Source organism: Sparus aurata, chromosome 3 (assembly GCF_900880675.1).
Source record: "Sparus aurata chromosome 3, fSpaAur1.1, whole genome shotgun sequence".
NCBI lineage: Eukaryota > Metazoa > Chordata > Actinopteri > Spariformes > Sparidae > Sparus > Sparus aurata.
In genome coordinates this window covers 19981585-20003492 of record NC_044189.1, presented here as the reverse complement: position 1 = coordinate 20003492, position 21908 = coordinate 19981585, and the positions used below count along the sequence as shown (strand labels likewise).

The 21908-nt window shown below is 43.6% G+C and overlaps 1 protein-coding gene across 2 annotated transcripts; it reads left to right on the top strand.

Moving 5' to 3' along the window:
* The first annotated feature begins 271 nt into the window (after nt 1-271).
* LOC115579285 (serine/threonine-protein phosphatase 6 regulatory ankyrin repeat subunit A-like) lies at nt 272-21890 on the top strand. 2 transcript variants are annotated; one of them, XM_030412805.1, is made up of 29 exons: nt 272-509; nt 8765-8848; nt 9626-9704; nt 11115-11185; nt 11795-11995; nt 12061-12148; nt 12286-12428; nt 12597-12704; nt 12792-12896; nt 13340-13418; nt 13926-14040; nt 14243-14325; nt 14407-14470; nt 14623-14691; nt 14847-14987; nt 15082-15193; nt 15386-15412; nt 15765-15839; nt 15970-16171; nt 17905-17992; nt 18145-18262; nt 18373-18595; nt 18690-18777; nt 18866-18949; nt 19033-19181; nt 19261-19343; nt 20127-20209; nt 20321-20412; nt 20508-21890. In XM_030412805.1, exons 1-29 carry the CDS (start codon nt 483-485, stop codon nt 20804-20806), a joined length of 3180 nt encoding a protein of 1059 aa, XP_030268665.1. In that variant the 5' UTR covers nt 272-482; the 3' UTR covers nt 20807-21890. The 2 variants fall into 2 exon arrangements, with proteins under 2 accessions (XP_030268665.1, XP_030268664.1); XM_030412804.1 differs by lacking the exon at nt 272-509 and adding an exon at nt 6590-6745 and having other exon boundaries at nt 20508-20806.
* The last annotated feature ends 18 nt before the right edge of the window (nt 21891-21908 follow it).

Below are 21908 nucleotides of genomic sequence, written 5' to 3'. Positions count from 1 at the left end.
ATCATTATTATTATTATTATTATTATTATTATTATTAATAATAATAACAACAATAATTGGAAACGTTACAAATAAACCTGAAGAATGATGTTGACATGAGTCAGAGTTTGAATATTGTGTGTTTTGGTGGAAAGAGTATGATGAAGACATTAAAGGAGCATTACACTGTCCTGTCTGAATGTGGGTGCAGATGAATGGACTGTCCCTGCAGCCAATCAGCGTGTCTGAGCGGTCGGTACTGATGTCTGCTGTTGCGCTCGTGCGGCTCCTCGCTGCCCGCTCCTGAAGTTTCCCGGGCTGTCATCTGTCCCGTGATGATGCGGTGACTCTGTCCACGGCAGGAAGGAAGAGGGGGGGAAGCGGCACCGTTTGACTCCGCTCCGGAGAGCCTGTCCCCCGCCCCCCGCCACCCTCCACCCCCGGTTCATTTACAGTAACTCCCGGGCGAGTTTCTGGCTGCTTCTTAGTGCTACACGGGGAATATGGCTGTGTTGAAGATACAAGACCAGGTAACGTCGACGCTGCTAACGCTAGCTAGCTAACATGTAGGTTAACGTAAAGTTAACGCGTTGCTAGGTGCCACCAGTCTGCTGTCTCAGACAGCAGGATTAACGTTACACATCGACTGTCCTTTGCATTGATATCTCAGCGTTACAAACATTTAAACAGCTAAGAGTTTAAATCCATGTCTACTTTCACCTGGAGCAGGAAGTTTTAAAAATAAAGGTCTAATGCTGAAGTTAATGTCGCTTGTGCTTGCTATCGTTTTACGTTGAGTCAACCGACATGATAGCTAACTAGCTAACGGTGACCAGTTAACTGAAAACAAGTTAATGGGAGGGCTGACGTAATGTCACCTGTTGCTTTACGTTTACTTAACAAAGCTTGGTTTAAACGCTGCGATCCATGTCAAATGGATGCTTACACGGCGGTCTGTCAGTGTTCGTGGGTGTTTTTGATTGTTGCTGCTTGTTGCTTCTTGTTGTGGTGGTGATGCACCGGTGAACACAGCTGGATAGCTACGAGATCAACAGGGTGGCTAACTCCCTGCTAATGTTAGCAGTTTGAACTCATGCGAGAGAGAATAAGAGATATACAGTAAAGTTAGTAAGACGTATTGTCTCGAATTGGATTGCATGTTTAAGAATTAAACTAAGAGACTGACTGCGAGCCGATATTGAGCTCAGGGAGTGTGTTTTGTCAGCTGTTCATTTCAGCGCCCTGCTCCGGGGCAGCTGTGGGCAGTCACCTGTTGCTGGAGATAAGAAGGGCTGTCAGACTAAAATAGCAGGTGGTGCTGGCTCTAAAGTCTCCAGCTGTGCTCATGAGTTGGACACTTTCCACACGCTTAAATTAAGTGTTACGAACACTGCTGGGAACTAATGGCAGCGATACACAGGTAACTGTAGTGGCTAAATCGGTGAAAAGGTAGAAATAGGCTCTACATGTTGTTTTTGGCCCACTTTGTGAAGTGTAGCCAATCACATTGACAGTATATGTTACAATCAGTGTGCAATAGTGACTTTATTGTCCACTGGCCAAACAGCTAGTGAATGTTCAAATCTTAATCTTAATCCAGCCACTTAATGAATTAATAGTGTTTTCTTCAGAGCCCAGCCAATGCTGGAGTTTTGGGGCCGATGCCTTTATTGGCAAGTAAAAACCTCCAATGTCAGTTTATTGACTAATGTACGTATTTTCTGCGGTGTGATTATCAACAACTTGTGAAAAGGATGAGTAATATAGGCAAAATATTTTAGAGTTAATCAGTGATCTTGACAGTCTTAAACAGCGTTAGTACACTGAGGCAGTAAACTTCACTGGGAAATGAATGATTCCGAAGCATCCCAAGCATAAACTTCTTGGGATAATTCACAAGGAATTATCCCAATAGATGCTCGAAATAGATGCAAAACTCACATATCCACCAGGCTCTACAAAAAACACTGGTAATCCTTTAAGTGGCCGGAAAGCTTGAACATACCCCCAGCCATTTGGCAGGTGGACATAAAATGTTGCTCTTGCACCCTGAATTCAACAGACAGTCGCTGCTGTCGGTTCCCAGCACTGATTTAAGTTTATGGAAAGTCTCTAATTCATGACCACAGCTGAAAACTTGGGAGCCTACACCACCTGCCACATTGTCACATCTAACAACAGTCAGTCTCTAGTTCTCTCACTGGTGAGTGAAGTAAATCTATCTCTACTTGATAGGTAGAGAGAAATTATTATATTTGAATTATTAATCATTTAATTATCAGGCAAAAGTGACCAAATATTATATATTAATATTAACATATATATAATAAATTCAGTGAAATTATTTTGTAATTGCCAGGAATACAAATCTTCTGACTTAAAGTGAGGATAAACCGATTATGGGATTTAATATTCAGCTGTTTTCCAATTATAGAAATCAAAGTTTTTAGTTTTTTCTGATTGCAAACTAGATTGTTTACCCGTCACAACTAATCTGCAAAGTAACTACTAACATGTATAAATGACAAATTACAAAATTTGCTTCTAAATGTAGTGTAATACGAGTGGAAGTACAAAGTAAAATAAAACTAAAATACTCAAATGTAACACAAGTACCTCAGAATAGTTTTTTAGTACAGAGAGTAAATTGTATTTCATTTCTTCCTGACACTGGTTATTCTATAGTTTGACACACAGGTTTTAATTACTACAGATGTTTATCCATTCTGAATATCAGTTATTGGTCTCCTTGGCTACTTGTATCGATATAAAAAAAGTCACCAGTCAACCTCTAATTTAAAACTACTTAGTTTTGTAGCTGTGGATTTTGGTTCAAATCTGAACTTCAGTCAAAGTAGGTCAATGATTGTGCAGCTCTGTGGCCTGTCCTGGTCTGACCAGTCTTCCGGGCAGCCGGCACGAACGCAACAAACGGAAGTTTGTGTGTGTGATTAGATCCCCCTCTCTATTCTCCATTGTTCTCTATAGTGCTGGCTGACAGACAACTGGACAAAAATAGTCCCACCCGGGCTGGACTGGGGACAGGACTGAGTGTCTCAGTGGTTTGTCCTGTAGGGGGCATCCATTAGCTGTAGAGCATGCAGAGTGGCTATGGATATGAAGAGAGAGAAGGCTGATGCATTTAAGAGAAAACATTCAGTAAAACAGAATGTCATGCATACAAGAGAGTGCATAGTTTTTCTTCTGTGTTTACTTGCTCAGAGCTTCTCAGACCTATTCATGATGCTTAATCAGCAACATACTGTAAATAGCTGGTAGTCAAGGAGCCTCTAAGCACCATGAAACATCTTGTTTGTGCGTCAGTAAAGTGTGTACAGTATACTTACAGAGCAACTGCCTGAGGTCTGAACTGTCAGGCTTATCTATTTAATGAGGCATCATGACTGAAGTTCAGCTAGAATACTTGAGTCAGTGTCCCAGTACACAGCATTATAAGTACAACATCGGGATATGACTCAAACTGAATGAAAAGTAGGGCCTGAAGCTTGTTTGTCACAATTTGGTATGCATATCGATGTCAGTTTTATATCAGGGTTTATTTTGATGCATTAAACTTTACTTTTATCAGTTCAGATCTATGTAAGTGAATGACTGTTGGTCACTCAGAGCATTTAAAGGCTCACATGTTGTGTCATTCAGAGTGTGCCTACCATGCATGTGATGTCAGCACATCCTCTCTTGATCTCGAAAAGTTTCTGAAAATAAATCTGTAATTGTTAGCATCTTCACTGATGCTTTCTAGAGCCTGATGAATACTGGATGTTTAGGTCTGTTCCCAATACTGGGGAGCAAACACATTTCAATATTTATATATCGCCTGATATTCTAATATGCACAGAATATAGACATAGACACATATTTTTTGCAATGATCCCTTGATAGAGGTTGTCAAACAAGGTATTTTACAGTTTACCAATAAACTTCATCATCCAAAATGAATTTTGAACACTGAAACTGTAATCTTCACTAAGAATTTAATAATCATAACATATAAAAAAAATCGGCACATATTGGACACCGTGTACGCTGATACAGATATCTGTGACAGGCCAGTATCCACTGACCCGTATATCAGACAGGCTGTACTGCTGTCTGTGTGAGTGTCCCACACTTGGACCCACATGCGCCGGCCTTTGTGTGTCTGGACTGGGATTACATTACACAAAGTGCATCCTGTGGCAGGGTCAGAGCAGAGGTCGGTGCAGGCTACATACTTTCACTTACACATGTCCCAGTGGCACGTTGAGTCTTTCATGGAGTAAAGCTTTTAGGTTGTGTTGGGATTTTTCGGGCCTGCATCCTCATGGTGTTGCAGTGAGATCAGGTTCACCTTCTGCGCTGGTCCCATTGCTGGAGGAGCACCAGCTCAGCAGAAATACAGCAGGCCTTTGAGCTCTGCCTGCCTTTTGAAAGCATATGTGTGGCAGTGTGTCCAACACAACGCAATTTTTCCTCAGTTGTTGTTGTCTTGTATTTAGGGATTCTCATCTGAACTTCAGTCACTCCATACTTTATGTGTTTACCTGCCTATTCCACATGTTTGACTATGCTTTTGAGTCGTGCTTACATCTTGAAACTTGTGAATACACACAGTTCACAGAGAGACTAATTTCTGTTTGGGAAATGGCAACAGTTCTGCTCTGTAAACATCTCTGGGCTACGCTCCTGAGAGGGTCCCACTTATGTAATTTTCTTCCCAAACATCATTCTTTATTTGCGTCTTTAGAGCAAATCTGTAACGTCAACTCACTCGCTGTAGCAGCAGAATGCTTGTTAAGCTGTGTTTCATATTAAGTTTATAAATGGTAAATCCATTATACTCAAAATTTAGGCCTGCAGAAAGGCTCCATCCAACTGAATCTCCTCATTCGCCCTCCCTCCCTACATCCCTCCCTTGCAGTTAATGGGGTTGTGTGGCTTGGCAAGATTGCTCTATTTAGGATCCGCGTTGAATATGAAGGAGACCGAGACACACACACACAGACATGCACGCACAGACTGGTCTTGTTAGCTACCCTCACATTCTCTGGCGAAGCCAGTTTGTTCCAGTTTTATAATGAGGAGATGGGGACTTCTGAAGCTATGCCACCGATACACCAAAAGGGATAGTGGAACATACACGTACACACACAAACACACACACACACACACACACACACACACACACACACACGTCTGGTATTCATTTTCTTTTATTCTCTCACATTTAGAAGGAATGGCAACGTCTATTTTAGCACCAACTTTATGACAGTGGAGGCTACTGAAGTCCTGTTTAGTAGGACACTGTAGTGCAGTGCACATGGTTTTGTTTTTACCATTACAGCTTTTTTTTTCAAGCTTGGCCATGCCCTTGGAGGACTTCACACTATTAGTTATAAATGTTCAATACCAAACATCAGAGCTTTGTTGAATGGATTACAATGAGAACCAGAAAACCTGGTTAATAAAATCACACTGCAGACAGAAGTAAACATTCAGGACAGAGTTGAAGCTCTCAACAAACAACATGGCACTGGATGCTGGGCTTTCAGTAAAGAATCAATAGTGCTGCGCAATCATTCTCTACTGTATCATCACCATGCCACTTACGCTTTTGTTATTAAACGTAAGTGAACTCATGGGTCGTCGATGGTCTGAACTATACAGTAAGTTACCTGAAAACAATTGGGAATCAAAATATGGCACATATCCAGTGTTTCGCTCTTCCTTTGCCATTGATATAACTTTTTTCCTCTTCTCTGCATCACTCTCTCTCTATCTCAGTTTTTTTACATTCTTTATTTTGATTCACTTTGTTTCTCAGTTAACTTTCTGTAACCAGTTTGCACCCATTGGTGTCCCTCGCTCCATCGCTTTGTCCTTTGCTCCATTCATGCTCAGGTTTCTTTGTTTTCTAGTGCTCCACAGTAGGTACCTGCCTACAATTATTTGCTCTCTCTCTCTCCCCTTTCATCGCTGTTCCCCTCCCCTTTCTTTTCACTTTCTCTCTCCCTCTCTCCCCCCTGTCTCCCCCTCCCCCTCCTCTCCCTCACTGTCTCTCCTCTTGAAAGAGCTGGCTTCAGCAGTCTGCCTGAAACGAGCGACGCATGCCCACTCATACACTGGCTGCTACGGCCCCCGGTCCACGCTAATCACAGGGTCTCTGTGTGTGTTTGCATCTGACGTGTGTGTGTGGGGGTGTGTGTGTGAGCGTGTGTGTGTGTGTTCCTGGTTGCAGCACAGCGAGGATATGTAGCTTCCTGTGTGCTGCTAGGCAGCCCAAGCTCATTCTGCCGCATGCCGCTTACCGCCACCATTACGCAGAGGAATTCCCTGCTGTCTCCGCTACTGCTGCACACAGAGAGTGTGAGTGTGGGTTAGTGAGAGGAGGAGAGGAGACATGCTGCAAAGCAACACTGACAGATAGAGGACAGACTGGATTTCACATTGGATCTGACATGAAGACGTGCAGTGTTTGTTTACAAGGAAGCCACTCGGTATATGGGATTTATTGCTGACCTTTGTGCTCCTTATTCGTGTCCGTATGTAAGAGGGAACACAGTGTATTTATGTGTGTGTGTGGGAGAGTGTGTGTGTGATTGTGTTCCTGATGCGGTCGGAGCGGGCTAGCCGTGTGTGTATCGTGGTGCTTGAGGAGGTGGAGGAGGATGAGCCCTCTTCTTCGCCCCCACCTCCTCGGCCCAAATCATCTCCAGACCGCAGATCCCATCATGCCTCTCGAAGGGCTGCTGCTCAGGAGGACAAGGTGAGACGGGTCCTTCTGTTTGGTTCGTCATTCATTGAATCAAGCTAGCTAAGTGTGATTCAGCAGCGTTGTTTTGTATGAATGACAGCATCCACCAGGGCTTTAAACAGACCGGTTCACTCATACCTGGCCTGAAGTTTTGGTTGAAGTGCATAGTTATGTCTTATTGCATGACAATACAATGCACTGCCAACACTCGCCATCCAGCGCTAAATATAGCACTAATATAATCACCAATATAGCCCTGCCATATGAGATGGCTGCTGGTTTGTATAGATTATCGGTAAAGCCTGGGCCTTTGTTGGCTGTAATAAAGGGCAAGCCCACCATTGAAACATGGTAGTGCGACTTTTCATCCTGTGAAAGCTGCTCTTTGAAGTGAACAAGGAGATGGGGGGGGAAGCCGGCTCTGATGACGGGGTTTGTGCTCGTAGTCTGCGTCTACCTTCTCAGATCTCTGAAATAGTTGTCGTGGTCATCAGTGTAATAGGCACGGGACAGACGCCTACATGCCTGACAACCTGACTTATTTTTAGTTGTGATGGAATGAGAGAGGGATGGGGAAAACAGAGACTACTGAGCAGATGCACATCATAGTACATGTGTAGTACTGAATGATACAACTTGGCAGCCCTTGCTGGGGGTAAAGCTGAGGTGCGCATGTTGCAAAATGTTATTAGGGCACTAAGTGCTGGATAGATTGAACATACTGTGATTTAGAGAGGCTTTGGAATTTCAAAGCCTCTTCAAACCTCCTAATTCATCATCATCATGTCATTGTTCTTATGTGTGTCTACTTTGTCAGTGCATTTTCAAAAATGATGCTGCACAAAGAAAAGCACAATTTACGTTTAATATCTCTTCAATCTGCTCAAAATTCTGATACCAATTACCTATCCAGACATATTAAAACAAGAACACAGTTTGCTGGAACTATCAAGTAATGGAATAAATGGATTAGCGTTGTGTAAAACTACTTTGTCAATCTGATCTGTGTGTGACAAAAAGTGATTTATATTCACAATCACTGTAACTAACAAGTCATGGATCTGCTGTTTGTTGTCAAGCTGTTGTCAAATATATATATTGTAATACCAAATATCAGCTATTGAACTAAATGTATAAAATAAATGTTTTGCAGGATTTCATGTAACAATTAAAAGCTTCTGTGCTGATGTAGGGAAAAAAAAAAAAGTTTCATTTTGATATTTACAATCAAGGTTTAAGGTACTAATGGAGAAGATGCATGAATGGATAGATGGATAGATAACCACAAATAATTATGAAAACATGACGTGACTACAGTATTTTGAATCCACTATAAAGAACAGAATTGTGAGCTTAATATAGCGTTACTTCCCTTAACCTTTGATTTGAATGGACTCACTGTTACAGTTCCAAGTCAGTATCAGGCACCATGCTCTCATGCTCACGCCAGCCGTTTACATTCATGCACACAGTTAATGAAACTAAAGTGATAGACGGTGTCATAGAGGTGTGTTAGTTTGTTTTTGTATCTCATTCCTTTGCAGCAGCCTCCTTCTGAGGAAATTCATCATCTCTTCTGAAGAATACCTTGTGTCACCGGTTTAAATTGCCCAAATAAACAGTGAAAATGCTTTAGTATACATGGCTTACCTAGTCATTCTTCCTCATTTCCTCTTATCTTTTCCACACTATTTACATTCTTATCAGCTGGCCCTGCACCACGTGGCATGACAGCACAGCTTTAACCCTCACCAAGTCACACATTTATGGAATGGTGTGTGCATTCATGCGTGTGTTTATGTGAGGTCTGATGCAGCTGCTTCTGTTGTAAACAAATTGGTGATATACAGGCATGGCTCTCCCCCAGCTCAGGATTATAGTGTCCGTGCGTGAGACTCTCCCTTCTGTAGCTCTCATAACTCTCCGTGATAACACAGTTGTCAGCATAGAAAATTACTGCCTTGCAAATCGAGTAGGTAATAGTGCACATCAGCGTTTCCTCATCTATTTTTCTTTTTTTGGTCTCTGCAGCCGTCTCTGTTAAGAGCCATCTTCAACGTGGACCCAGATGAAGTTCGCTCCCTCATATTCAAGAAAGAGGATGTCAACATTCAGGTAAATCACACTCTTCTCCCAATATACTGTAAACTTTAGTATTGTGATCGTAGCCTGACACTTAAGCTTCGCACACACACTGTGCCATATAAGAAAACACCAAGGGGAGAAGCAGTTAGCAAGCAGGCTATGATTGATCTAGGTTCCTATCGATTGCGTGACTGACTGAGAGTGGCTTCTGGCAGCTTCTCAATCTTATATAGTTGTGATCCAGGGCAGGAAACGTGAACTGTTCCTAACAGTACCCTCTCCTGTAGTCAAAGGACACCACCTTCACCTGATATCTCTCCTTTTTCACGCCTCCCATCACTTTCACTCTCCTAATACAGCCTATTTCCTCAGTTAACATCACATTTTGTCGTCACACTCTTTGTTTTTCTCTCTGTGCCTCTGTCTTTCCCTGGGCCCATAATGCTGGGGTCATCACGCTGGAGTCAGCAACACTGGCCCAGGCCTACTGCAGTCACATGACATTTGTTTATAGCCCCACTCTGTTGATTGCTGTCTCCTGCACTAAAAGAGAGAGAGGTGGGGGTGCAGCAGCAGGGTGTGTGTAAAGTGATGGAGGGAAGTGAAGAATGCAAGCGAATACATGAAACATGTATTCTGCTTGTGGCTCTAGTGTCATGTTTCTTGTGGTCTGTAGCTGTGTAATGTCTATAGATTTTGTTTGGGGTATGTCACTCTATCATGATTTTCTGTGACCATGAAGGCCTATGTGTGTATGAAAAACAGAAATAACCCACATGCTTAAATTTTTCTGTGTTTTCCCGTCAGGACAATGAGAAGCGGACGCCGCTGCACGCTGCAGCCTATCTGGGGGACGCTGAGATCATCGAACTGCTCATCCTCTCAGGTAAAACCACAACCCAGCCTTTAATCTTTCAATCTTTTCAGCCATCCATTCAGTTTCATTTTCACACAAATATCAACAGTATCGTTTCTCCTGAAGAGCTTACTCATCCGACCACATTGGCTGTTTAGCAGCCATCTGGTCCTGTTTTTCAGTTGTGTGTCCGTGCAATACGAGCTCTCCTAAATGTGTTGTTTTGTTTAAAGAAACGTAAGATTTGCGTCATAATACAGAGGAAACCAACAAAGATCAGGTTCATTTACACTTTCTTTGGTATCTGAGAGCTTACCCCATGCTCTTCAATCCCACAATGCATTCCTGAACTCTTCAAATGTACTGCCAGTTCCTCATCTCTTTCATTCTCACATCTCAAGAACAGGTTGAGTATAGAACCAGTTCCAAACAATCCGATTCATGAGAATTTTACCCTCCAAACATATCGATTTCTTTTATTGATGGTGGTATGTTTTTCTGACAGTTGCACATAGGAACACAATAGGCTTCGTCACGATTCTCCAGATCAACATTTCAATTTGATTTTCGATTCCAAGGTCACGATTTGTATATTTGGTACATTTTGATTCAACATTTTCTTTTTTCAGCCCTGATGAACGTGCCATTGTTAGACTTTAACAGTCTAAATCTTGATTTGTAAAGATCAACAGACCATTGCCTTTATGACTGTCATTTACATTTTCATAGTCTTAAGAATAAACAGTACAATATCAAGTCTGATATAACCACTATGCCTTTGGGGAGGAATGTACTAAACTAAGGCCATATGGTCAAAAATTAATAAACACAAAAACGGGACGACAGAAGGGCACTTTACAGCTGCAGTTTGAGCTCCCTCACCTACATATATGTTGCTCGCTGGTCCCTCATTAGTTTACATGCTGCTCAGTGACTGTGACACTCTCTTGGTCACTGATGATTTATCAATCATCTGGCGGGGTCGATGGCGGCTTGACTTTCTGTGAACTAAGCTAAGCACGTCAGGAGGCGGGGCCAACCCTGTCGCAACACAAGCGTGCGTATGTGTGTGTGTGTGTGTGTGTGTGTGTGTGTGTGTGTGTGTGTGTGTGTGTGTGTGTGAGTGTGATCACTGTTTCTCAATAACATGAAGAGCAAGCAACAGGTGCAGCTTTAGGGCTATTTTAACCCCCAAGCTGTGCCAAAGAGGATCATGGGAGTTTTATATCTTCCAGGCACTGTTGGCTCACAACACCCTTTTCCCATAAGTCATGAAAAAAGCCTTTTAAACACTTATTTCTTTATATTGTTACTCTTATTTACACTTTTTCTTGGGTACAAGACGTTTAAAGTATCTTTCAGTGATGAAACATTTTCACAGGTTTCTGTTGTTGACAGTTCTCTTCCATCTTTCTCTCTCTTTCTCTCTTCTCATCCTAGGAGCCAGAGTTAATGCCAAAGACAACACGTGGTTGACTCCTCTTCATCGAGCTGTCGCCTCTTGTAGTGAGGTAACACATCACACAAACACACTGCTGCCAGTGTGCTCCGTGGTCAGCCCCTCAGTGATAACGGGACTATGCTCTTATTTGTCCTAAGCAATGAAATGTACTAACTCTAACAATTAGATGATCACATCTTCTTATAACCCTGTTTGATAGACAAATTCAATACTATTAAGAGGACTCTCCCACTAAAGAAAATAAACTTCTTTCATTTCAGAGTTGGTGCAGCAACACACATACCAGATATAATATCTTGTATAGGTGAAAAGAATTGTTGCTGCTGGGATCATGTTTACAGATTTGTACATTCGGACCTTAAAGGGATGAAATTATAAAACCACTGTGCAGTGTGCTGGTGTTGGATAAACCTTTATAATCTCTACCTATTCTGCTTGGGCCTGGGCAACATGCCCACACTAACATAGCCCCTCGTGTTTTTTCTCGCTCTTGGTGCTATTGTCGGCATTGAAGCCCCCTAAGAATAGCGGAGACTTTTATAACCACCCACTCACAGCCACCTGCACACACTCTCACATACTTTGTTAGAACACTGAGGCTTATTACAAAATAAACCCTCTGTCTGCACACTCTGACCCATTCTCATTCTCTATCTAGGATGCAGTGACAGTGCTGCTGAAGCACAGTGCAGATGTCAACGCCAGGGACAAGAACTGGCAGACGCCGCTCCACGTTGCGGCTAGCAACAAGGCGGTACGCTGTGCCGAGGCTTTGGTCCCGCTGCTCAGCAATGTCAACGTGTCTGACCGGGTAGGACGCACAGCCCTGCACCATGCTGCCTTCAGTGGACATGTTGAGGTTGGTTTCTTTCAGACACACACATTGACATGTCAACATCCAGCTAATTTGCCTTTGTGTGACAGATGGTGAAGTTGCTGCTGTCCAGAGGAGCCAACATTAATGCATTTGACAAGAAGGACAGGAGAGCCATCCACTGGGGAGCTTACATGGGTGAGTTAAAATGTCTTGGTCTAATTCAAACACACTTTTTTGAAGCCTACGTCTCTCCCTAGTCATACACACTGCTTTCTGTGATGGTTAAATTTGTTGATTTTGACTCATTGCCTCCTCTCCCTCATCTGTTTCAGGTCACCTAGAGGTGGTAAAGTTACTCGTGGCCAGTGGAGCAGAAGTTGACTGTAAGGACAAAAAAGCCTACACTCCGCTTCATGCAGCCGCCTCCAGTGGCATGAGCAGCACAGTGCACTACCTGCTGAGCCTCGGGGTCCACGTCAGTACACACACACACACATACATGCATGCACTAGCAGTGCATTTATTGTGCCATGACCTCTTTGACCTACCTCAATCTATGTAAAATATTCCCAAGTCAATAAAATGCAAAAAAGCCTGACAAACATGTCATACATAAACATAGATGTCTTTTCTCCTTGCAAAGGTCAATGAGGTGAACGCCTATGGCAACACTCCTCTCCACTTGGCCTGCTACAACGGACAGGACGTGGTGGTCAGTGAGCTCATTGAGGCAGGGGCAAATGTCAACCAGGTGTGTAGGTGTGCGTCTCCTTATTCGAGATGGCATTCTCTTGGCAACTACATGTCTTTGATTGTGTTATTTTGTACCATGCTTCAGGTGAACGAGAGGGGTTTTTCTGCCCTGCACTTTGCTTCCTCCTCACGCCAGGGGGCGCTGTGCCAGGAGCTGCTGTTAGCCCACGGAGCTCACATCAACATGCGGGTGTGTCTATAAGCAGATACACAAATTTAGCTGAAAACGGTATTATATTGATTGAACTGAAGTGGAGTACATCACCTGTCATAAGTGTCCTCAGCTCATGAAATGTGTATGCTGCCCAGAATCAAGTATGAAGTTGACACAACAGTGTTGTTAACACTTTGGTAGCAGTGATGGAAACTGATATTAGGTCCCCACAGCGTCAAGATGCCGGGCCATATGGAAGATGAAGGGGGAGGGGAGGGCTCCCTGAGGCTGCAAGCTGCTTGGGGAATATGTGTGTGGGTGTGCATGTGGTCCACAAAAGGGTCTAAGATAGCTTCTGCTCATTCTGAGCTGTCTAACACTGCAGTATTAGGCTCACCATTAATGTAAACTGCAACACTAGTACTCTACACCAATATCAAAATCATTAGCCTCCACTTTCTCTCCCTCCATCCGTCCAGAGTAAGGACAATAAGACTCCCCTCCACATGGCAGCTACTCATGGAAGGTTCTCCTGCTCGCAGGCCCTCATTCAAAACGGTAAGAGTCTGCAGAGTGAGCCGTCTGCCTTCTGTCTGAATGCAAATGACTGTGTGTGTTCTGACAGAGAATGTAAATGTATGGGTTTTAATGGAAATCAGGGCTGCAACTAACAATTATTTCCATTATCAATTAATCTGCTGAGTATTTTGATGAATAGGAATAACCAATGAACCGATCACGTAGTCTATAGAATGTTAAAAGAAAATGGAATAAACGGTCATCACAATTTCCTAGAGCCCAAAGTGTTGTCTTCATATTGCTTTTATTGTCTAAGCAACAGTCCAAAATCGAAAGACTCTTTATTTACTGTCATAAATGACAAAGCAAAGGAGCAAATCCTCACATTTAAGAAACTGCAACCAGAATATGTTTGACATGTTTGCTGGAAAACATTAGAAAATGGTTAATCAGCTACCAAAAAGGTTAGCATGGTTATCATTTTGGATTGACTCTTCAACTAAACATTGCAGCTCTAATGAAAATACTTGATTTATGTGTGAGTAGGAGCTGAGATTGACTGTGAGGACAAGAGCAGAAACACTGCCCTTCACATCGCTGCTCGTTGTGGCCACGAACTCATCATCACCGCACTCATCAAACACGGAGCCAACACCGCCAAGTGAGTAGCAATTGACATTTAACCACCTGTCTTTTATTCTCACTGAATATATTCTGTTTTTGTTCTGAGAAGGACAAATAATCTGACGACTGGAGATGTTTAAACTCAAGAAAACATCTTTTTTTGTTTCTTTCTGTTATCTGTCACATCTTTCCCTCCATGTCCTGTGATAACTTGCCTTCTCTGCCTCCCATCTTTTTAGGAGAGGAATTCACGGGATGTTCCCCCTACACCTGGCAGCTCTCAGCGGCTTCTCAGATTGCTGCAGGAAGCTGCTGTCCTCAGGTACATACATGCTGACTCCATTCTTGCCACTCAAATCACCTAGTTGACATCCTAATGGGTGCTGATTGCATATTTGCACAGGGTTTGACATAGACACCCCTGATGACTTTGGAAGGACCTGTCTACATGCTGCTGCAGCTGGAGGGTGAGTCATCGTTCCTATTAAAGGCCTTGATGTGTCTTTTCTCAGCCTCTCTATTAAGTACATTTAATAACAAACAGAAAGCTGTGCATCTGTGTGTGTAAACCTCGTACTTGTCAACAAAAATGTCATTGTTCAGCTGTCTGTCCAACCAGGAACCTGGAGTGTCTGAACCTGCTGTTAAACATCGGAGCAGACTTTAACAGGAAAGACAACTTTGGCAGGTGAGTCAAGTATCAATTTATGTCATAGGAATGCTAGGAATATAAAGAAATGGATATGAAGACAGAGCTAGACTTTTGCAACCATTTGGGAGTAGGAGATTATGAAGTCGCCCTTTGGATAAGTAATAGCTGATTTGACTCTCTGACCATCCCAGGACTCCACTACACTATGCATCAGCCAACTGTAACTACCAGTGTGTGTTTGCTCTGGTGGGTTCTGGAGCGAGCATCAATGAGCTGGACCAGAGAGGCTGCAGCTCTCTGCACTACGCTGCTGCAGCGGATACTGATGGGAAGTAAGTTCTGCTCTGCGTTTAACTGATACAGTTTATAGAGCATCAAAGAATCCTCAGTGTCAGACGATGGCTTCTTGTCTTTTGTCTTTGTCAGGTGTGTGGAGTACCTGTTGAGGAACGATGCTGATCCAGCAGTGAGAGACAAACAAGGTTACAGTGCAGTGCACTATGCTTCAGCTTACGGACGCACACTCTGCCTGGAACTGGTGAGTACAGCTGCCGCACAGAGCGAAGATATGTTGCATGTCTTACGGAGAGAGTCAGAAAATCCAAAAAATCATGCAAATGAAATCTGATCTCTTTCATATGCTAAAATGTTTCAGAATTGTAGGGAAGTTACAGTACACAAGTTCACTTGTCATGGTATTACAAACAGTCTTTGTCTGTGTTGTTTTCAGATGGCAAGTGAGACGCCTCTTGATGTGGTAAGGAAGACATTTCCATCTTCCACTGTTACACAATGAGCCTTCACTCAGATTGTTTGCAGGTAGCTCCCTCTGCTGGGCAGATGGGGAACATGGTGGTTAGGCCATCTGGTGGGCAGATGAGCTAAAGAGAAACTTCATCTGTCTTGTTTTTGCTTAGATAACAAAGTGCAGGTCAATGTTGCACACAACAAAAATCATTTACAGTCATACTGCTTCTTACTGTCTTTAATAAATTTGGATGCCATTGAGCTGTGTGACCTTGTCTGTGCAACAAGTTTGAGGAAGTGGCTGGTGAGTGTACAAACCTGCAACTGAAATGAGATATTTATGAACCATCTGTTTATTTAAGTTGATGGAGACATCAGCAACAGACGCGCTGAGTGACTCTGAGAGCCAGGCCCCCGTCAGTCCACTCCACCTCGCGGTGAGCTCAAGTGTGTGTGTGTGTGTATGTGTGTGTGTGTGTGTGTTTGGATCTCACTGTGTCTGCCACGTCTATTACCATAAGACATAAATGAAGTGTGTCTGATGTTGTGTGCTTTCCATTGATTTAGGCTTACCACGGACACTGTGGAGCTCTGGAGGTTCTCCTGTCGTCCCTGCTGGACGTGGACGTTTGCAGCCCAGAAGGCAGGACCCCCCTCAGCCTGGCCTGCTCTAGGGGTCATCAGGAGTGTGTCTCCCTGCTGCTGCACCATGGTTCCTCCCCCATGACCCGGGACTACACACACAAAAAGACAGCCATACATGCTGCAGGTAAACATGCGTACAGTTGGACAGACACAAAAAACATCATGTCACACTTCACATCACATGAGCAACATTTACAGTGAAGAAAATAAGTACTTGAACACCCTGCTATTTTGCAAGTTCTCCCACTTAGAAATCATGGAGGGGTCTGAAATTTTCATGGTAGGTGCATGTCCACTGTGTGAGAGATAATCTAAAAAGAAAAATCCAGAAATCACAATCTATGATTTTTTAACAATCTATTCGTGTGATACAGCTGAAAATAAGTATTTGAACACCTGTCTATCAGCTAGAATTTTGACCCTCAAAGACCTGTTAGTCCGCCTTTAAAAGTCCTCCTCCACTCCACTGTATTATCCTGAATCAGATGCACCTGTGTGAGGTCATTAGCTGCATAAAGACACCTGTCCACCCCATACAATCAGTAAGACCCAAACATTCAGCATGGCTAAGAGCAAAGAGCTGTCCAAAGACACCAGAGACAAAATTGTACAATCCACAAGGCTGGAAAGGGCTACGGAGAAATTGCCAAGCAGCTTGGTGAAAAAAGGTCCACTGTTGGAGCAATCATTAGAAAATGGAAGAAGCTAAACATGACGGTCAATCTCAATCGGAGTGGAGCCCCATGCAAGATATCACCTCGTGGGGTCTCAATGATGCTAAGAAAGGTGAGGAATCAGCCCAGAACTACACGGCAGGACTTGGTCAATGACCTGAAAAGAGCTGGGACCACCGTTTCCATGGTCACTGTTGGTAATACACTAAGACGTCATGGTTTGAAATCATGCATGGCACGGAAGGTTCCCCTGCTTAAACCAGCACATGTTAAGGCCCGTCTTAAGTTTGCCAATGACCATTTGGATGATCCAGAGGAGTCATGGGAGAAAGTTTCGTGGTCAGATGAGACCAAAATGGACCTTTTTGGTCATAATTCCACTAAGTGTGTTTGGAGGAAGAAGAATGATGCGTACCATCCCAAGAACACCATCCCTACTGTGAAGCATGGGGGTGGTAGCATCATGCTTTGGGGGTGTTTTTCTGCTCATGGGACAGGACGACTGTACTGTATTAAGGAGAGGATGACTGCAGCCATGTATTGTGAGATTTTGGGGAACAACCTCTTTCCCTCAGTCAGATCATTGAAGATGAGTCGTGGCTGGATCTTCCAACATGACAATGACCCAAAGCACACAGCCAGGAAAACCAAGGAGTGGCTTCGTAAGAAGCATATCAAGGTTCTGGAGTGGCCTAGCCAGTCTCCAGACCTAAATCCAATTGAAAATCTTTGGAGGGAGCTGAAACTCCGTGTTTCTCAGCGACAGCCCAGAAACCTGACTGATCTAGAGAAGATCTGTGTGGAGGAGTGGGCCAAAATCCCTCCTGCAGTCTGTGCAAACCTGGTGAAGAACTACAGGAAACGTTTGACCTCTGTAATTGCAAACAAAGGCTACTCTACCAAATATTAACGTTGATGTTCAAATACTTATTTTCAGCTGTATCACACGAATAAATTGTTAGAAAATCATAGATTGTGATTTCTGGATTTTTCTCACACAGTGGACATGCACCTACCATGAAAATTTCAGACCCCGCCATGATTTCTAAGTGGGAGAACTTGCAAAATAGCAGGGTGTTCAAATACTTATTTTCTTCACTGTATTATTTTTTAAACTGAACAATATATTTGCTACAGAAAAATAAGTCCTGTCCTAGCATGTGTGTGCGTTTGTCTGCTACAGCTACGAATGGCCACCCAGAGTGCCTGCGCCTGCTCATGAGCAACAACAACCAACACATCAATGTAGATGCACAAGACATCAGTGGGCAGTAAGTGTGTGTTTGCATAAACAAAATGGCTGCGGCTGGAGGCTTTCATTAAGATTATTATGCTACTCTTTTGTTTAAGAAGATTACTTAAGCAAGATTGATTTGAAATATAAATGGAAATATGACAAACACTTATTTTAAACCGCCTGCAGGACTCCGCTGATGTTGGCGGTGCTGAACGGACACACAGAGTGTGTGTACTCTCTGCTCAGCCAAGGAGCCAGTGTAGAGAATCAGGACCGCTGGGGGAGGACGGCTCTACACCGAGGGGTCAGACATTCACACACATCTACTAACGCTACAACATTATTTATTTTCGTTAATCATAATGTATTTATTTATCGTCTCTAATGCTTTTCTCTTTATAATCTTTGACGCAGGCGGTGACAGGGCAGGAGGAGTGTGTGGAGGCCCTCCTCCAGCGGGGGGCCAGTGTGTGTGTCAGAGACATCCGGGGCCGCTCCCCTCTACATCTCGCATCTGCCTGCGGTCGTATGGGGGCCCTCGGCGCTCTGCTGCAGGCCACCACCACCACTTCACATGCTCAAACACACCTCACTGACAACCAGGGCTACACACCGCTGCACTGGGCCTGCTACAACGGTACTGGAACCCACCATGACACGGACAGTTGTCTGTTCTTTATGAAGCCACAGCAAAGTAGAATCTTCATCAGTTCCTCCTTATTTTTCCCTAGGATACGATGCGTGTGTGGAGGTGTTGTTGGACCAGGAGGTGTTCAAGAAGATTAAGGGCAACTCTTTCAGTCCACTGCACTGTGCTGTGTAAGATCATCTGTCCGTCTGTACCAGTGAATATTTGTATGGAGACGTTGCACTGAGGTTCTATGACGGCGTGTGTTGTGTGTTTCAGTATGAATGATAACGAGGGAGTGGCTGAGATGTTAATTGACTCTATGGGCACAACCATTGTCAATGCCACTGACTCCAAGGGCAGGTGAGACCTAAATGACGTCATGTTTATGTGAAAGCTCTCTAGTTGAACACAATCCATCATTAAGTGTGTCTGTGTCGGTGCAGGACCCCCCTTCATGCTGCAGCTTTTTCTGACCATGTGGAGTGTGTCACCCTCCTGCTGAGCCACGGAGCCCAGGCCAATGTGGTCGACACACACTTGCGCAGGACACCACTGATGATGGCAGCTCTAAACGGACAGACCAATACTGTGGGTCAGTACACGCACTGACACACAGAACTACTACAAGGTTCTGATGACTTTCTGACATGTAATCATCTCATGTGTTGCAGAGGTGTTGGTGAGCAGTGCTAAAGCAGACTTGACACTACAGGACGCGCACAGGAACACTGCATTACATTTGGCGTGCAGCAAGGTAACAATTTACAGATTCACTGACCCTGGTGAATTATGGGTATTAAAGGGACGCTTCACCCCAAATAAGAAGTGCATATTCTTCCTCTTACCTGTATAGCTGTTATCCACTTACGTTGTTTTATGTTTGATTTCTGCATCCTCACTGTATATATAATATATAAACAAAAAAACTCAACAGCAATGTCTCTCCAAAAACCGTGACCCAGTTTCTCAACCCACAGAAGTTAGAACTATTTTCTTTTGGTATCACTGCACAGAAGGATGTGTGCATCTACTCATGGACCAGAGGCCCGTGCACATGACGGCGCAGGATGTAAACATTAAAGTCGTCCTCCTAAACTGAGCTGTCATGTTAGCTAGATTAGTTAGCCTCTGTTCCATGAGTTGATGCAGCCTCCTTCTGTGCTAGGATGCAGTTGGCTGGTGTAGTTCAGTAGACAGAAAATAGTTCCTACATGAGAGTGCTCTCAGCATAACCTGTGGATTATCTTGACTAACTGGGTCACGATTTCTAAAAGGAAACCTTGCTGGTGAGTTTTCAAATGTGTTTTTTTGGGCATTTTCAGTATGACGACTTCTGTTTCTTCTATTTATCAATCAAATATCTCCAAAACTGCAGCTCACATTAAAAGATCCAGATGGTTAAATATCAGCGTGATAACATGAAGAAAAGCAATAGCAATAGTAGTGGTTATAATTGGTCGTCTGTACTAAATATTTGTGCTATACATCTATGATTATACTTTCAATATCTCACTGCTCCTCACTTTGTTCTTCTCAGGCTCACGAGACGAGTGCCTTGTTGATTCTAGAGAAGACCAGCGACAGAAACTTCATCAACTGCACCAATGCTGCTCTCCAGACGTATGTAGTGTTGCCAGGAGTGCAGGCAGACACTCTGCAGTGGAGCTGAGTTATCTAATTAATTCAGACTGGATTTATTTTAACATTTCATCTCCCTCCACCCTCCTGCAGGCCTCTGCACGTAGCAGCAAGAAAGGGATTGACGGTGGTCGTCCAGGAGCTGCTGGGGAAAGGAGCCAGTGTGTTGGCGGTGGACGAGAACGGTCAGCTTTCAACTCACCGCTGTAGCACTCGTCTCACTCTTCAGATGTACCTCTAAAGGGAGTTGTGACCTCTGTTGCTCCTTTCTTGTCTGTAGGTTACACTCCAGCTCTGTCCTGCGCTCCCAACCGAGATGTGGCCGACTGCCTGGCGCTCATCCTCAACTCCATGATGCCCACCTCCCCCATGGTCACCATAGCAGCTCTCCCTGCGCTTTCTCTCACTCAGACAGTCATCAACCACCACCCCACCAACAACCACATCTCCAAAGGTGTGGCCTTTGACACCCCACCTCCTCTGAGGCCTGACCACGCCTCCTACTGCAGGCCAGAGCGCCCGCTGTCCTCCATCTCTGGGGACGATGAACTGAATGACTCAGACTCAGAGACATACTGACGACTTTCCTGCTATTGGACAGAGCCCCACAATACTGGCAGGCTAGCCAGCCACTCAGGAGCCTTAATAGACCACTGACAAGGAAAGCAAAGAGGGAGAAAATAGAGCCAGTGTGCTGATTATTTTTAGGTAAGCCTCTTTAAATCTAAAAATAACCCTTGCTGTAAACCAGATGTTGGTTTCCTCAAGGTGCATACTCATGGGGTGGAAATGATGTAGTAGAAAACAGAATAAGGTGAATACACACTACATTTCTCTCAGACAGTATCACTGTATGGTCAGTAACATGGCCGGTGTCTTTTTAAATATAAAGTGATGTTTCTCTTTTTAAATTAAGCCTATACTCTTTGCTGGTCCTTTCTGGAGTGGTTTTAAGCTATCTCGCAGTTTTTCTTTCAAATATTAATAGAAGAGCATAAACTGGAGGAAAGCTCAGAGGATTGTTTTCTTTTTCTAGCAAGACTGTCTAAAGTAAAACTAGTGGGACAATCTTACGGGACCAGGAACTTGATTACTGTTTTCCTGTTTTTCTGTACTCTTTAGTTTTTATTCAGAGTTCTTCAAGCTATCAAGGAAGACATTGACGGCTGTCACATTGGTAATGCTTTGTTCTCGAACCACTTTTCAATTCCTAGGAGAGGAAGTCATTATTGAATCCTATGAATTTATTCTGAGTGGAAACTGATTCTGACAGCAGGAGGATGTAAGAATCATTTACTGTATGTTTGGTCCAGGGCTGAGAGGATTGATGACCCGAATGAGCAACCTGAGGAACTTTAAACTTGAGAAGCTGTAATTACTCAATGTCTATGTACTGTACTGGAGATGATGGGAAGTGGCTGACACTGTGTGTGTGTGTGTGTGTGTGTGTGTGTGTGTGTGTGTGTGTGTGTGTGTGTGTGTGTGTGTGTGTGTGTGTGTGTGTGTGTGTGTGTGTGTGTGTGAGAGGGAAAAATAAATAAATAAATGAATAATGCCTTTTTAGGAACAAGAAACTTTCAGTCAGAGGATGAACGCTACTTGGTGCAATGTTTTTAAAGAGTAACTAATGAATGAATAAAGATATTTGTTTTTGATTTATTTATTATCATTTGTTTGATGC

Coding starts and splice junctions, on each gene's coding strand:
- LOC115579285 (XM_030412804.1), top strand. CDS start 6,590: ATGCGGTCGGAGCGGGCTAGCCGTGTGTGTATCGTGGTGCTTGAGGAG. Junction 12,897..13,339: donor GAGCTCACATCAACATGCGG/GTGTGTCTATAA, acceptor CCATCCGTCCAG/AGTAAGGACAATAAGACTCC. Junction 18,263..18,372: donor GGACGGCTCTACACCGAGGG/GTCAGACATTCA, acceptor TCTTTGACGCAG/GCGGTGACAGGGCAGGAGGA.